The sequence below is a fragment of the Mangifera indica genome, chromosome 3 (genome assembly GCF_011075055.1).
Source record: "Mangifera indica cultivar Alphonso chromosome 3, CATAS_Mindica_2.1, whole genome shotgun sequence".
NCBI classification, from domain to species: Eukaryota; Viridiplantae; Streptophyta; class Magnoliopsida; order Sapindales; family Anacardiaceae; genus Mangifera; species Mangifera indica.
Window position 1 is genome coordinate 1,507,194 of NC_058139.1, and position 15,016 is coordinate 1,522,209.

The 15,016-nt window shown below is 35.1% G+C and overlaps 3 protein-coding genes across 7 annotated transcripts; 2 read left to right on the forward strand and 1 right to left on the reverse strand.

The window, feature by feature from the left end:
- Positions 1 to 114: 114 nt before the first annotated feature.
- LOC123209948 (GMP synthase [glutamine-hydrolyzing]-like) lies at positions 115 to 3,823 on the forward strand. The gene is made up of 6 exons (XM_044628054.1): positions 115 to 878; positions 980 to 1,230; positions 1,348 to 1,723; positions 1,832 to 1,963; positions 2,048 to 2,223; positions 3,308 to 3,823. The coding sequence occupies exons 1-6, from the start codon at positions 345 to 347 to the stop codon at positions 3,429 to 3,431; spliced, it is 1,593 nt and encodes a 530-aa protein (XP_044483989.1). The 5' UTR covers positions 115 to 344; the 3' UTR covers positions 3,432 to 3,823.
- Positions 3,486 to 5,426, forward strand: LOC123209949 (gibberellin 20-oxidase-like protein). Of its 3 annotated transcripts, none has more exons than XM_044628058.1 (3): positions 3,486 to 3,622; positions 4,538 to 4,723; positions 4,812 to 5,426. In XM_044628058.1, the coding sequence occupies exons 2-3, from the start codon at positions 4,542 to 4,544 to the stop codon at positions 5,407 to 5,409; spliced, it is 780 nt and encodes a 259-aa protein (XP_044483993.1). In that variant the 5' UTR covers positions 3,486 to 3,622; positions 4,538 to 4,541; the 3' UTR covers positions 5,410 to 5,426. The 3 variants fall into 3 exon arrangements, with proteins under 3 accessions (XP_044483993.1, XP_044483991.1, XP_044483990.1); XM_044628056.1 differs by having other exon boundaries at positions 3,517 to 3,654; XM_044628055.1 differs by lacking the exon at positions 3,486 to 3,622 and having other exon boundaries at positions 4,168 to 4,723.
- Positions 5,427 to 8,474: 3,048 nt separating this feature from the next.
- Positions 8,475 to 12,710, reverse strand: LOC123210251 (transcription factor GLABRA 3-like). 3 transcript variants are annotated; one of them, XM_044628502.1, is made up of 9 exons: positions 11,776 to 12,703; positions 10,963 to 11,217; positions 10,775 to 10,871; positions 10,615 to 10,629; positions 10,286 to 10,342; positions 10,113 to 10,185; positions 9,370 to 10,013; positions 8,847 to 9,290; positions 8,475 to 8,741 (listed from the first exon to the last, which is right to left on the reverse strand). In XM_044628502.1, the coding sequence occupies exons 1-9, from the start codon at positions 11,880 to 11,882 to the stop codon at positions 8,670 to 8,672; spliced, it is 1,764 nt and encodes a 587-aa protein (XP_044484437.1). In that variant the 5' UTR covers positions 11,883 to 12,703; the 3' UTR covers positions 8,475 to 8,669. The 3 variants fall into 3 exon arrangements, with proteins under 3 accessions (XP_044484437.1, XP_044484436.1, XP_044484438.1); XM_044628501.1 differs by having other exon boundaries at positions 9,370 to 10,185; positions 11,776 to 12,710; XM_044628503.1 differs by lacking the exons at positions 10,963 to 11,217; positions 11,776 to 12,703 and having other exon boundaries at positions 9,370 to 10,185; positions 10,286 to 10,504; positions 10,775 to 10,868.
- Positions 12,711 to 15,016: the final 2,306 nt, after the last annotated feature.

Below are 15,016 nucleotides of genomic sequence, written 5' to 3' on the forward strand. Positions count from 1 at the left end.
TAGTAATTGAAACATGGGCTTCTAGCAATTAATTCTTTTAAATTTTTCTCTAATCTCATTTTTTTTATTTTTTTGAAATGTTTACGGTCCTTGTATTAAAAATTTTGGATTGGATTAATACGCATGGCAGTTGTACTGTTTCATACAAAATTTGGGCTTCAACGTGAGGCACACCCCACCAGAGAAAATGGAGAAGCGGGAGGGAGCTGGTTTAAAATAAAGAACGTATTGTTTTTCTAAACCCTAGTTAGTTGGAATATCCCACATCTTCCCGCCAAACATTATAATAAAACCCTAACCCTAACCAAACCGACCAGAACCAGAGCCACACCCCACCAAAGAAAATGGAGAGGCAGGAGCTGGTTTTGATTCTGGACTTCGGTTCTCAATACACCCACCTTATAACAAGGCGAATTCGTTCTCTTTCCGTCTTTTCTCTATGCATCTCCGGCACTTCTTCTCTCGAAATCATTGCCTCCCACAATCCACGAGTCGTTATTCTCTCTGGCGGGCCCCACTCAGTTCACGCTCCTGATTCGCCCGCTTTTCCCGCCGGCTTCCTCGAGTGGGCCCAGTCGAATGGCGTATACGTGCTCGGAGTCTGTTACGGGCTCCAGTTGATGGTACAGAAACTTGGTGGTGTTGTCAGGGTTGGGGAGAAACAGGAGTACGGGAGGATGGATATTGTGGTGGAGGGTAGTTCTGGAATATTTGGCAATAAGAAGGTGGGTGAACGGCAGGTGGTTTGGATGAGTCACGGAGACGAGGCCGCTTTGTTACCTGATGGGTTTGAGATTGTGGCTAGGAGCCAGCAGGGAGCTGTTGCCGCTGTTGAGAATAGAGAGAGGAGGCTTTTTGGGCTTCAGTATCATCCGGAGGTGTTTCGTTTTGCTTCTTTGTTTTTAATTATTGAATTTGGTATTTGTATTGGCACGTAAAGTTCTATCTTGAATAGTTTTGACTTTTGAATTTTGTGTAGGTGACACACTCTCCTGAAGGGATGGAAACACTACGTTTTTTTATCTTTGATGTTTGTGGAGTTAGTGCTGGCTGGAAGATGGAAAATGTATTGGATGAAGAAATTAGAATAATCAAGGACAAGGTGGGGCCGGACGAACATATCATTTGTGCTCTATCTGGCGGTGTAGATTCCACAGTTGCTGCGACTCTTGTTCATAAGGCAATTGGGGATAGGCTTCACTGTGTTTTTGTTGACAATGGCTTGTTAAGGTGAGTTAATGATCGGGTTTTCCTTTTTAAGGTTTACAAAAATCATTAAATTTTTTTATTATTTGTCATTCAGTTTCTGTCTAGTAAGATTTTTAAGCTATTATTTATTTTCTGTAGGTACAAAGAGAGAGAACGAGTTATGGAAACCTTTGAAAAGGATCTACATCTACCAGTAACTTGTGTTGATGCCACAGATCAGTTTCTTAGTAAGCTGAAAGGTGTGGTAGATCCTGAGATGAAGAGAAAGATAATTGGAAAGGAATTCATATGTGTCTTTGATGCTTTTGCCCATGAGTTGGAGCAGAAATTAGGAAAGAAACCTGCTTACTTGGTCCAAGGAACCTTGTATCCGGATGTAATTGAATCATGCCCGCCACCTGGAACAGGAAGAACCCGCTCCCATACAATCAAAAGCCATCATAATGTTGGGGGCCTCCCTAAGGACATGAAGTTGAAGCTCATTGAACCACTTAAACTTCTATTCAAAGATGAGGTTTTTTCTCTCAATTTTCCTGCTTGTTCAGTACTACTTCAAAATGATATTATTTCTTTTTTGGCTCTCATAATATTCTGATATTATATTTTTCACTCATTTATGAAGGTTCGTCAACTTGGGAGAATCTTGAATGTTCCAGAGCCATTTTTAAAGCGTCACCCATTCCCTGGGCCTGGCCTTGCAGTACGAGTCTTAGGTGATGTAACTGATGGCAATGCATTAGATATCCTCCGCTTGGTATGTGTTTTTAAGCATGGATTGGGAATCACATTTCATCTTTCAACACTAGTTTATATGATATCTTTTCCTGTTTTTATTTAGGTGGATGAAATTTTCATTCAATCAATCAAGGATGCTGGGCTTTATGATTCAATTTGGCAAGCTTTTGCAGTGTTTTTGCCTGTAAGATCAGTTGGAGTTCAAGGTGATCAGAGAACACATTCGCATGTTGTTGCTCTTAGAGCTGTCACGAGCCAAGATGGAATGACTGCAGATTGGTAAGCTTTCATTTTTTTCACATGTTTAGTGCAATTTCAGCGCGATAATTGTTGAAAATAGTTTTTTTTTTTTTTGGTTGAAAGATGAAACCTTGGGATTCCTGTGCTTGCTTTGGCATTGTGTAAAATAGCAGTCTTATCATTTCCATGAATTCACAGTTTTAAGAATTACAATTAACCAATGGTAAAGCAGAGGTGGTTTTCCTTATACTTTCTTTTGTCACCTAGGCATCACTTCTTTTTCATTGTGTCAGATGTGTGACGCTAGATTCTTCTGGTTTTTGGAATTATTGTCAAACTGGTTTCTATAATTTGATAAATGTTTTGTTATTATCTCAACCTAATTGATTTTTTTTGTATAATCGGTTGGAAGCAGTGGCAGAACTTGTGGAATTTGAGACAATTTAAGATTAAGGACAGTTGTGATTATGTCAATGTTGATGATTTCTTGTCTATATGTTTATGAGCTAACACACCATATAAGCATGTCTACATGCAGTTAGCTGGGCTTCTAAATTTATGTGCCCCATTGGAACCATTTATTTTGTGAATCTATCACCTAGTTGAATTCCCTGTTTTTGCATCTAGTATTTTCGCCAATGAGGTGACATTGATCATGAGATCACCTAGGATGAGGAGATGACCATAAGAGATTTGACACTAATCATAATGGGAACATCCAGTGGTAGTATTACACACCATTTATGCGGAGTTCTTGCAAAACAATTAAAATAAGACATTGATATCTTCTGTTGATCATGTTATGCTCATGTGCCTGAATTTATGACTATCCTGCAATTATTGTGATGAAAAATCTTGTTTATTTTCAAGCTTAATACTTTAGTTTTCATCTCCTTTCTATGACTATTCTACCCTATGGCCACCCATATTGCAGCAATTGATCATGGTGGAAGATTTTGAGGGGTCCTAAAGCAAATAATACAAGATAAAAAGTTTAACATACAAAAAAAAATTATTGTCAAATTTGTTTCTAGAGTCACTGTACGTTTCTTTTTATCTTGTAGATTATTATTTAGCTGCTGTGTGGTTAATATCCATTCTATACCATATTTTCTTATTCCAGGTATTATTTTGAGCACAAATTCCTTGATGATGTAGCAAGAAAAATTTGTAACAATGTTCGGGGTGTAAACCGAGTTGTTCAAGACATCACATCCAAGCCTCCATCTACAATTGAGTGGGAATGATCATCTGTTGGTTGCCTGAGGGATGAATGGGAAGTAACAGACTTTGTGATCTGTAGAATTAAGATGATGCATTAATTAATACCTTCTCTCTGTCTATAATTCCTTAAGTTGGGAAGAAGTAATTGCGGTCAAGCAGGATTTTATCATGGTTGATGTCTCAGCAGGTTTCCATTTTGCCTAATTAACAGAGGGTAATACATATTGGAGAATCAATAGCTTAAATGTTAGTATGGAAATTTTATGTTAGCTCATTTTTATGCTATAGTTATGACCATACTGTTTTTTAATTTATGGTTTTTTGTTTTTTATCATTTTGAGTCTTTTGATGTATTTTTTGTGAAAAACATGTTTGATATTTTCAAGCCTAGTGAGAATTGTGTTGCTGATGTGAATTTGTGACTTGACCATCAAAATTTTGTTAGCTAGAACTGAGTAATGTTTAATTCTTGCTTGAGCAACCTGGCGTCTCTTGATTCTTCTTGAAATAGCAGGTTTTGACAGCTTCAGTGTTCTGATACTATCATTGATTTTGTCACTAGTGGTTGTATTTTGTATATTTAGTAGCATTGGTATTGAGAACTATTAGAGAGATGATTATGGGTTGTGGTCTCCACCATCATAGTGGTTCTGGTATGCTTTAAAGTTGATTTACCATTAATAGTGTTGATTAAGATAGCCACAATCACTTGTCTCATTGCATCACTAGACCTGACCAATCATAATTGTAAAGGTGTGTTCAGATTTGCCTGAAAAATGAATTCATATCTTGTTATAATTAGTGGCAGACAACAGTGATTATGATACATATATGAAAAAGATCAATTTGAAAATTGAGCATATAGACTTTTATACAAATTCTGTCAATGGTTCTCTATATAAACTTATCACTAAATTTTGAACCCTTCATAGCAAACTATTCTATTTTCCTGTGTAATTATGTCACAATTGCAGATTTCTGTTGAGCTTCCTGTGCTAGATTTATCCCAACCAGTGCATCCCTCCTTTCTGTCTACCCTTTCTAGAGCTTGTCAAGAATGGGGTTTTTTCTATGTCACCAACCACGGTATCTCTGAAAACATGTTTAACAAAGTTTGTTCACTTTCCAGGCTCATGTTTAGTAATCCCACAGATATCAAGCTCATGCTGGGTCCATTGTCAAGCATCAAAACCTACACTCCACATTTTGTAGCTTCACCTTATTTTGAGAGCCTTCGAGTGTCTGGACCAGACTTCTTTGCCTCTGCTAAGGCTTCTGCTGACGTGCTCTTTGCTCAACAGAGCTCAGAATTTAGGTAACATATTTTTTGTTATCTTTGTGCTACAGTTTTGTTGATCGTTTTTGTGTACTTATGTGTATTTTTTATCTCTTCCATTTCTTAGTGAGATATTGCAAGAGTATGGCATCAAAATGATGGAGTTATCAAAGACAATTATTAAGATTATATTGACAAGTCTGGGAAATAGTTACGAAAGAAAGTTTTATGATGCTGAATTTATTAATTGTCAAGGGTATCTAAGGTTAGTAAATTATACACCGCCAGAGATGGTAGCAGGAAAAGATGTTGAAGGACTTGGAATGCACACAGATATGAGTTGTATAACAGTAGTCTATCAGGATGGGATTGGTGGACTTCAGATGAGGTCTGATAACAGGCAATGGATGGACATACGCCCATGCGACAATTCTTTAGTTGTTAATATTGGAGATTTGTTGCAGGCTTGGAGTAATGGAAGATTAAGGTCATCCGAACATAGGGTTGTTTTAAAGCGACAAGTAAATCGCCTTTCACTGGCCTTCTTCTGGTGCTTTGAAGATGAAAAGGTGATCTTAGCACCAGATGAAATAGTGGGGGAAGGATCTCCAAGATTATACAAGTCCTTTGTTTGCTTGGATTATCTTAAGTTTAGAGAGAGCAATGAAGTAGGTAAATTTGAGAAAATTGCATATACAGTCAAAGATTTTGCAGGAATAAAATAGCATGTTATCAGCAACAATCCCACTTGTGAATTTAAGTGTTTTCACTTCCTTTTGAGATATTACAATGAGAACAGGCAGAGATGCCCATTGGGTTAATGGGTCGGGTCGGGTCTAAGACCTAAATAGTAATGGGCCTTTGGGTTGTGTCGGTCCATTGAAATATAAAGGCCCAAAGCCCGGCCCATATAATAACAGGCCTTAATTGGATTGGGTTTTAATCGGGTCGGTTCGGCCCATTTAATCAATTTTAAAAAAAATTAATTAAAATTTTTTAACATAAATTTTTTTTAATTATTAAAACCGATAATAGTATCCCGAATATTTTATTTATAATCTTTTAATTATGGCGGAGGAATACCGTGGTTATATGATAAAAAATATTATAAATTGATAACATAGTACAAATAAATTAATTTACATACGGTATAAATTATAAAACATAAATAAAATATATCTACTATATAACATTTATTTACTCATCTTTTATATTTAAATTTTTGAATTCTTCAAAGATAAATAATTATTATTTGTGAATTTAGATATTTTATAATATTTTGTAATAATAAAATTAAAATAAAAATGAAATTGTAAATATAAAGAATTATTATTTACGAATTTAGATATTTTTCGAAAGAGAGTTAATAAGATTAAAAATATAATGAAATAATTGAAATTGAGAGATTAAAAGATTTATAAATAAAAGTGAAAATAAAAGAAAATATAATAGATTTATTTAAATTAATTAATTAATTAAAAAAAATTATGGAGAAGCATAAATCTACTTCTACCTTGGCAGAAGCAGACCAAGGTAGAAGAAGCAAATTTTCTGTTTCTGTTACCTTTTGCTTATACCGTCTAGAAATTTTTTTTTTATTTTATAAACAGTATTGGGCCGGATGAAGTCAGCTCATGGGCCTAATATTAAAATCCTAAATTTGGCCCGACACTCTACAATATCAGGTCGGACTTTTTTTGTGTTTTGGACTGAGCTTTCATTTGGCCCGATCTAATTGACATGTCTAATAATAAGAGAGGAAAGTTAGATCTTATATAGTTAGATAGGTCAAGATGTGATTGATGAGCAGGAAAAATATTTGTCTTTTGTTCATACGGTAAAATGCATTTAAAAATGGGTGAAATAAATAAAGGATACGGAACATAAACAGTATTTTGCCAGTAAGGATTCTAGTAAGTACTAGGTGATGGTGACTAATTCACAGGGGAGTTGGAATTCAACTTTTGTGGAGTGTGAGTTGTGTGGTATAAATAATACAGTGGATGAATCTGATTACATTTGCCTTTTGTTATCTTTTGACTTGTTTTCTTGTCTGTACTTCATTGCTTTGACAAATGGGGGTCTTTATCTGAGAATGGTTTACACCATTCCGCGCCCATTCCAGAAGCATTTCTGTTCCATTTGTGTATCTCAAAAACTGTTGTGGCTTTTCAAAGTTAATGGACAAAAATGGCTCTATTCTGGTGATCACAAATTCACAATTCACAAATGTGGAGTTGAGGTACAACTTCGATTAAGATTGGATGCTAATTGAGCTTGTTCGGTTTGATTTGAAACTAAATTTGAGTTGAAACTTTAGTTTGAAAATTCAATTTTAGTTTGGTTCAAAACTCCCTTTGGTGATATTGTTGATCTACTGATGACGTTGCCAATCATGTTGGTGACATTGTATATTTATCAACAATCTTGCGATTATATATTCAATTGGCTCAAATTAGTCATTATGGACTTAAGCTTGGTTCAAGCCAATCCGAACTTCAATTTCCCTTTTGAACTTCACTGATTGTGGCATGATTAATCAAATTAAATGGCTGTGTTAAGACAAATATGGGTAGAAATTCAGTTCTTACAGATTCATTAAGATTGTCAATTGGTGATCAAATTAGATTCTCCAAACGAAAGGTGACAGCTTCCACATGTCCATTATTTACAAGACTGTAAATGACCAAATCAAATGAATGACAAGATAATACCCACTTTCAAAAGAAACAACTGGATAGACAGAAAAGAAATAATTCGCTTTTGAATATACAACTTGCTTGTTTCGTAAGACTATGCAGAATTCTCGGCATTCTTGACCCTTTTAATCATGTGCCAGATTTTCATTTCTTCTTTCTCTCTGATATAACATTAGCATAGATTTTCAAAATCAGGAAAGGTTTAATGATTTACTTTAATATCCTCTGTTCCCTACTTTTGAATAGATTTGATTGAGTTTTAAGTGCACTTTCATTTTGCTTGTTGCAACTGAACTTTATACCTAGGTGAAAATTAAAGCTGATCTTTGCCACCGAAATATTCTTCACTTTTGTCCTTCTGTCCAAAGATTCGGTGGGTCATTTTTATCAAAACGTGAGTCATGAAATCTGTAAAGTGTAGAGAGAGTTATGTTTGTTCATTCAGAATTTAAGCATAGTACTGTGTCTTTCATGCATCCACAAAATTAACCTACTCTTTCTTCTTGTGATTGTACCATGTTTCAGTACTGCCATTTTATTATTTTCTTGTTTATACCACTTTAACAAAACACGAGAGAGAAACTGTGTATATATGAGTATCCCATATAACTAGAGATTAGTTTGATAGTCTATGAACTCTTGAATTGTTAAGATGTAACCAACAATCAATTTCCAGGGAGTCTCATTTCCCTGTTTTTTCTGGGAAAAAGTTGAGCCAGACCCAGTAACATTACTAGGCGAGCTGCAGCAATATAGTATAATCCATTAGATTATATAAAATCAACCATCAATTTAAGCACTTGCAAATTTTCACAATATAAAATTTAGGGTTATGCAGCATAATTTTTCTAATTTTGGTGGTTAACAGAATAACCTAACAACTCACAGTACAGATTTCTTTCTGGGAAATAGTTTTTAACTTGTGTCAGTAAAAGCATTTTCAATTTCTTTCTTTCAGTAAGAGCTGCCATGTTCAAGAGAACATGACTATGCCTCAACTTGTGGCATAGCATCTTTGCTAATTTACATCTATCTGGGCTGTTAATTTGTGGATTTATATTGGATAAGTTCAAGTCATTGGATTGCACAAGTTTTGAGTATAAGAGTATACACTTTGATATTGAATAAGATTACACCATGCAGAATAAGTTTAATTTCTCTACACTCAGGAAATTCCCTGGAATTATAGTCCATTGAACCTTTCCTTGTTACACTATAAAATCAAACAACTAAAGCTGCGATTGTAGGATTAAACAAATTCTACAGTTGTGAGCAGAAAACAAGATTCAACATTTCCATGCAACTCTTTGAAGTGATTGTTTTATCATTGCCATCGGGGTGACAGTTGATCCCTTATACTGCAACAGATAGACGCAGGCAGACACATGGTTATGAGAATTGGCAATCGGTCGTGTGTATAATCATGTTCTGTAAGAGACACATTAAAAAGATAAAATATATACCTTGGATTGGATTGTGAGTGAAAGAATGCCTTCAATGGTGGATGATTTTACTGAGTGAGAATCCAAATGAAGATTGCTTAAAGCTTCCATGATCTCAAGCAAGACTCCCTCCCTCCAAGGACACTTAATTTCAATTATAACATTCTTGTCATTGATACTGACTGTTATATTATCTGTTGAGCTATCTTTTAGAGCAATGTAGTCGATGTCTGGTTCCATTTCATCTATGTCACAAGCCTTTCTCTTATTTAGCAATGGCTTCTTTCCATTACTGATATTGTTGTTGCCATGATTATCTGATGTCCGCTCAACTGAATCCTTGCGCTTTACATTTGTTCTTGCCTTTAACTCTGGTAACTCTCTGTGAGATTCGAGTTCTTCAACCTTCCTCTCAAGCTCTTGCAGGTATTCTATTGTGTCATCTAGTATGGATACTTTGTCGAACTGCACAAACAAGCAGAAATAAATAGAGAGTGATGAAATTCTGATGAACAATAACCACAAGTAATGAGGTTTTAACTACCTTACTGATAGAAGGAACTATTGATTTGAGAATAATGAATCTTTCATTTAGTCTATCTCTTCGCAACTTCTCCGACAATGCATGGCTTGAAGCAAATTCATCAGCCTCTGGTCTCCAAAGACTGTCTTTAATGCCATTATCGTCTGGTGATTCAGCTAATCTATTATTAGTCATCCAAGGAACTTCAAACAAAACCTTCTTCAATAATTTTTGTGGGATCACATCTCTCTGTACCAAACCATTCATCAATCCACCCTTCTTCCAACTTACAAAACTGGATTCACGATTGCAATTGTAATAATGTGGCCCCAAAATTAACTGATGGGAGGTCTTTAGAAGGACCGATAGAACAGTTTGGTAGTGTAAATCTTTGCTTCCAGGATCCGATGAAGTTTGTTTAGTGTGATTGCCATCTATGGGATCAGAGACAACATTTCCAGGATCAACAAATGTTTGAGATATACAGTCACTAGAGTTCACAGAATGATGGATGCAGTTACTGAATTCATCATCTAGGAACTGCCAGCTTTGTACTTGAGAAGCCACCCCATTTATGCCTTCAAGCATAAATGAACCTTCTGCTGGTTGGTTGGGCTCAATGCCGTTTGAACTGCTGGGAGAAGCTGTTTCTAACACTTCACAACCTACAACGGGAACCATTGTGCTCTTAAGCATCTGCAGATTGACTACAGCACAAGCAAAATCTTTATTATCTCTCACATTCCCAGCACCGCTGGACTTACCGGAAACCATAGAATATGGAGTCTCCAAGAGTGAAGTTTTAATGTGTTGAATTAGACCAGGGTCTTCCAAAACCTAGAAAGTAAATAGAAGAGCAAGATGAGTACATTGCATCAAAATGTACAAGGAGCGAAATTCAGAATGAGACATTGAAACAGAAATACAGAAAACTTACCTGGTCAGTTACACCCAGTTCAACCACGCCTCGCAAAAATGGAAAGCATACAACTGTCTGAAACTCAAAAGAAGAGAAAACATGACTAACCATAGCTCCTAGTTGTACAAAAGCTTTAACGAATGAGGTTTATGAACATCTGAAGCTCCTAAAATCTCTACGAAATGTTGCCATAGTACAGTTACAGGGATGTGCTTGCAATAAAACTCAAGTAGATGCCTGTTATAGATTTGAATAATTATTTGAATATGTTTTCAGTTTCTATGGATGAACATAATTGATGGAATATTAAAAAATATGCAGGGGGGCAACCAATAACTACAGTGTACCTGAATAGATGCACTCTGATGGAACCAGTCAAGACAAATTCAAACATGAAACAAAAAAATACAGAGATAAACTGTTTAGTTTCTCCCACAATTAAGAATATACCATCAACTGATACATTAGATGAAATATCAAATTTTGAGCTAAGAAACATCATTGTACCTTTGCGAGCAGAGAACGACTGAATACTTTGCTATCTGCATAATGAGCATTGCATAGCCAAATAGGTTGACCATTAGCCAATGCCCTTCCTGGCAACCTAACAACAGTATAGGGGAAGATTAACAACAAATGAAGATTAATGTGCAAGCAATTTGAATGGTTAATCATAGAGATTGAAAGACAATTACCCTTCACCAATGTTGAATACAAATGACATGCAAACCAGAAAATACCATTCGGTATCAGAGAGATCTTCAGGGGATAATGCTGCCGATGGTCTTCTACCTTGTGGACTGCTCTCCCCGGCGGAGAGGGATTGATATAATTCTCTCAATTGCTCAGTCCTTTGCAGACCCACTTGATCAGCATTGAGTTCCACTGCTTGAATTGTTTTTCTGGTCTTAATATCTCCATTGTAGTAGCCATCACCCCATTCCAAGACCCTAAGAGGTTGACATTGCAATCAATTTTTTGCATACAAAAACTGACCAATCTATGATTAAAATCATAGAGAGACAGAGATCATTTGAGGCCTGGAAAACCATATATCTAAGAGAATCAAATCCTTAGACAACTAAAGATTGTGATATCAAAGCCATGAAGCTCAAATCAGTTCATACTAAACATTTTCTAAACTATAACAACGAATGTAGAGGTACAGGAGATTATTTGCAATCTAAAGCTAACATGAAGATTAAAACCAAAAAGTAGAGAGGGAAGCAAAATGAAGATGGACGAAATATAAAGATAAAAGGTCAACTTTTCTGCCTTGACGGCAAAAAATACCGAAATCCAGAAGTACACAGTTCCCATTCTACATCAAAGTACCAAAATCTCAAGCAAACCCATTAGAGAAATTTATAAGCCAGGACCAGAAGTTGAAAAAAAGAAAACAAAATTGTATACTTCATACATAGTAATTATATATTTTCTTCTTTTTGAAAACAAAGATTATGAAGTATAAGAAACAAGAATAACCGCGGAATTGGAAATTTCACTACCCAGGTTGTGAAGCTGAAATGGACCAGAAGATTGCATAGCTCCACTGAACACTTCTCACGGCAAGGGCAAGCTGTTTCTTCATATTCTCTGGAACCCCAGTAGCCATTTTAACACAAAAAACTTAAGTTCAAACTGATACAAAACCCACCAGTGAATCAGCTGCAAATGAATTCTTGCTCAAGCAGTGACATATCTGGTTACTAACATGGTTTACTGTTGCAAGAAAAGAAGTGGAACTCCACTAAGGAGCTAAAGCTCATAGTAATCCGGAGAGGAGAAGAGTGTTCCTCTTCTGGTAGTTGTGAAGCTTGAAAAGAAACTGATCATTATCAGATGAGCAAAGAACTTAATACTTAATAATTAACACAACAAGTGAAGTAGTAGTAATCAATGTTTTTCCTGTTGTGTTCAGACTCGAATTGCTCACTTTGATGAGAAAAAAAGAAATAACATCTTAGTTCCAATAATCTCAAAGATAGGCATAAAAGCTTGAAATTTTGTTAAGCAAAACCAACAAAAACTGGAGTTGGGAAGCAGAAAAACCTTCATACACAAAGTGCTTACTTTATTGGCTCTTGTTTTGGAGCTCCAAAAAAGAAAGAAAAAATTTCAGAAGAGTAATAAAGATCTGAGCTTTCTCTGACCCAAAAAACAGAAACACTTGGTCCTACAAAACTGAACCCAAAACAGCACTACCTGTGAAGATTTTGCAATAATTTTTTCACCCACGAAGATTAAAATTTTCAATAACAGTTGAGTTCAAACAAATTATACACACCTCAATGGCAAAGCTAGAGAAAAGAGCTTAAACATAATCAAGAATAATATTAATATATGAAAGCGGTCACTTTGCTCATGTTAATTATTATTTTTTAAGCTACCAGAAATAGACACAGATAGGAAGAGAAAGATTCTATAACAAAGAGAGAAAGAGTGAGAAGAGACGTGGTTCAAAAACAATGGGTTAAATGATCATTTAAGCAGTAAGAAAGTCATCCAGTATGGTTGACAATGGTGGGATTTGGTGAGAAATAACAAACAAAAAAACAAAAATAATAATTATGTCTTTACCAAAAAGAAAAAAATCATGTAAGATGTGATCTATTCCCGCAATCAAATTCAGAAATGCCTTTGCTTCACCAGCACTGCCATATATATAGATTAATTATGCTTTAACTGATAAACTTTCAGATTAGTAAAATGTGAGTGTCTATTGAGGAAGATCATTGAAGGACCCTTTTAAATTTAACACATTTGACGGCTCTAATCTCAGTCAACATCATTGTTCCAAATGCGTATAAAATTGGGTTGCACGGCTCGGCTAGAAGCTATAACTAAAAGCCATGGTAAATCACATAGTGCAAAAGAAGTGCTGTTGCAGAATGATAAAAACCAAAAACTAGTGTTGTTGCAATTATTGCAGAGTCTCAAGAACATTAATTTGAATAGAATAAGGGAAAAAAGAGTGGTCCTGGAGACGGGTTGTGTTGTGCCACAGTGAACAAAGAGTCAAAAACATTAAAATTGAGGTGGGCTGTAGAAAATAAAAATATTTATAATAGACCTTTCAGAAGCTCAGCTATATATATATATATATATATATATATATATTTATTTATTTATAAAATGGAGTTTAGAAAATGAGTGGTGGTTGTTGGTATGGCCATGCTTAAAATTCGACAAAGCTGAAACCACATGGAGAGAATGTGAGTTTCATGGTGGGCATCATCAGAGTCTGCCGGTGCTAGATTCTTTTCCTTCTTGGATTACTAGGATTAAAGATGAAGAAAAAATACCTCAAAAAAGCAAAGTGAATTTGGTAATCCAATCATGAAGTACCCCATGTTGTCAATGTCCACTGTGCAGTGATCGATGGCAGCATCACCATGATTAGTAATCTGTCACAAAAATAAACAAAAAGAAAGAGACAAAACCATCTAATATGATTGATTTCCAAAAATACTATTGTGCCATGACTCAAGTAAAATTACAAACCAAAGAAAATATGAATCTTCACTGTTTCACTATCTACTTTTACATATCCTGCAAAAAACAATATTTAAATTCATTGTTCAATTATCTGGGTCTATCTCTTTACGTAATTACAAAATTATTCATTACTTTCATCCTGAAAGTTAAATAATGCAAACAAATGTAAATACAATACGTAGATGAACTTAACTCACTGGTATTGTTGATTTAACATTTTCAGTTGAGTAAAAGTTATTATCTTGTATTGGCTCGTTTAAAATCCTGAAGAAACTTTTTACCATTTTCTTCATACAAGTTAGGTCTAGCATTGACCTTAATTTATCATAAGTAAGACACGTATATGAGAATGACTGAACTAGGAAGAAATTTCAGAGAACAAATTTGAAAATAAGGTTACTTGTGATTGGAAACATTATACTGCAACATTGAAAATGCTTTAAATGGTTACATCAAAGACTTGTTGGGAAATTCTGATAGGTCTACAATGCATTGCAAAATAAAATTAGAGTTGCATCGTAATCACGTAAGAAATCTGCCAACTTGAATTTTTGGTCAAAATTTCCAGAATTATATTTTCTTGTGTGTATTGTCTTGATGAACTACTTCCCAAAGAGGAGGTCGTTTTCGATTTAATGGACTTGCGAACGTGAATCATTATTGCATATGGAAAGAAAATTTCTCCATCTTTATTCTAAAAATTACAGTGTAAGTTGTTGAATAAATAAATATGTATATTCACTGAATCTTGAACTCAGCCCACAAATTTATACCAAGACTGAAGGCTTATTTTTGGCGTTTTAAATTGTTGGAGGCTTCAGCTGTGGAGCTCAGCCAGCTCTAGGTGCAAGCAATGGCCAGCTTAGAAAAGAACATGTCAATTAATGTCACGTAATCTCTTATTTAATAATCCAACTACCAGTCAAACTGGTTTTTAATGGCGGCTTCAAATCAATGCCCTCTATTCACACTTTGGAGATATAAAGCTAAGCTGGTTCAAAAAACGTGTAATTTTGATGGCTCTTCATTATATATGCTGAACTGCCAAAATTTTATCTGTCTCAGTTCATTTCAATATTAAATCAATAAAAAGTCCATCAAAATGCAGTTAAAACCAAAACTGATGGAACTTGGGAAATTTTGTAAAATAAAAACGGATCACGGGATTGCCTTTGGTGTTTGTCATATTCAATTATTGGAGCATAGACAACTATTCATTAGGGCTTTGAATATTGCAAACCCCCTATTATC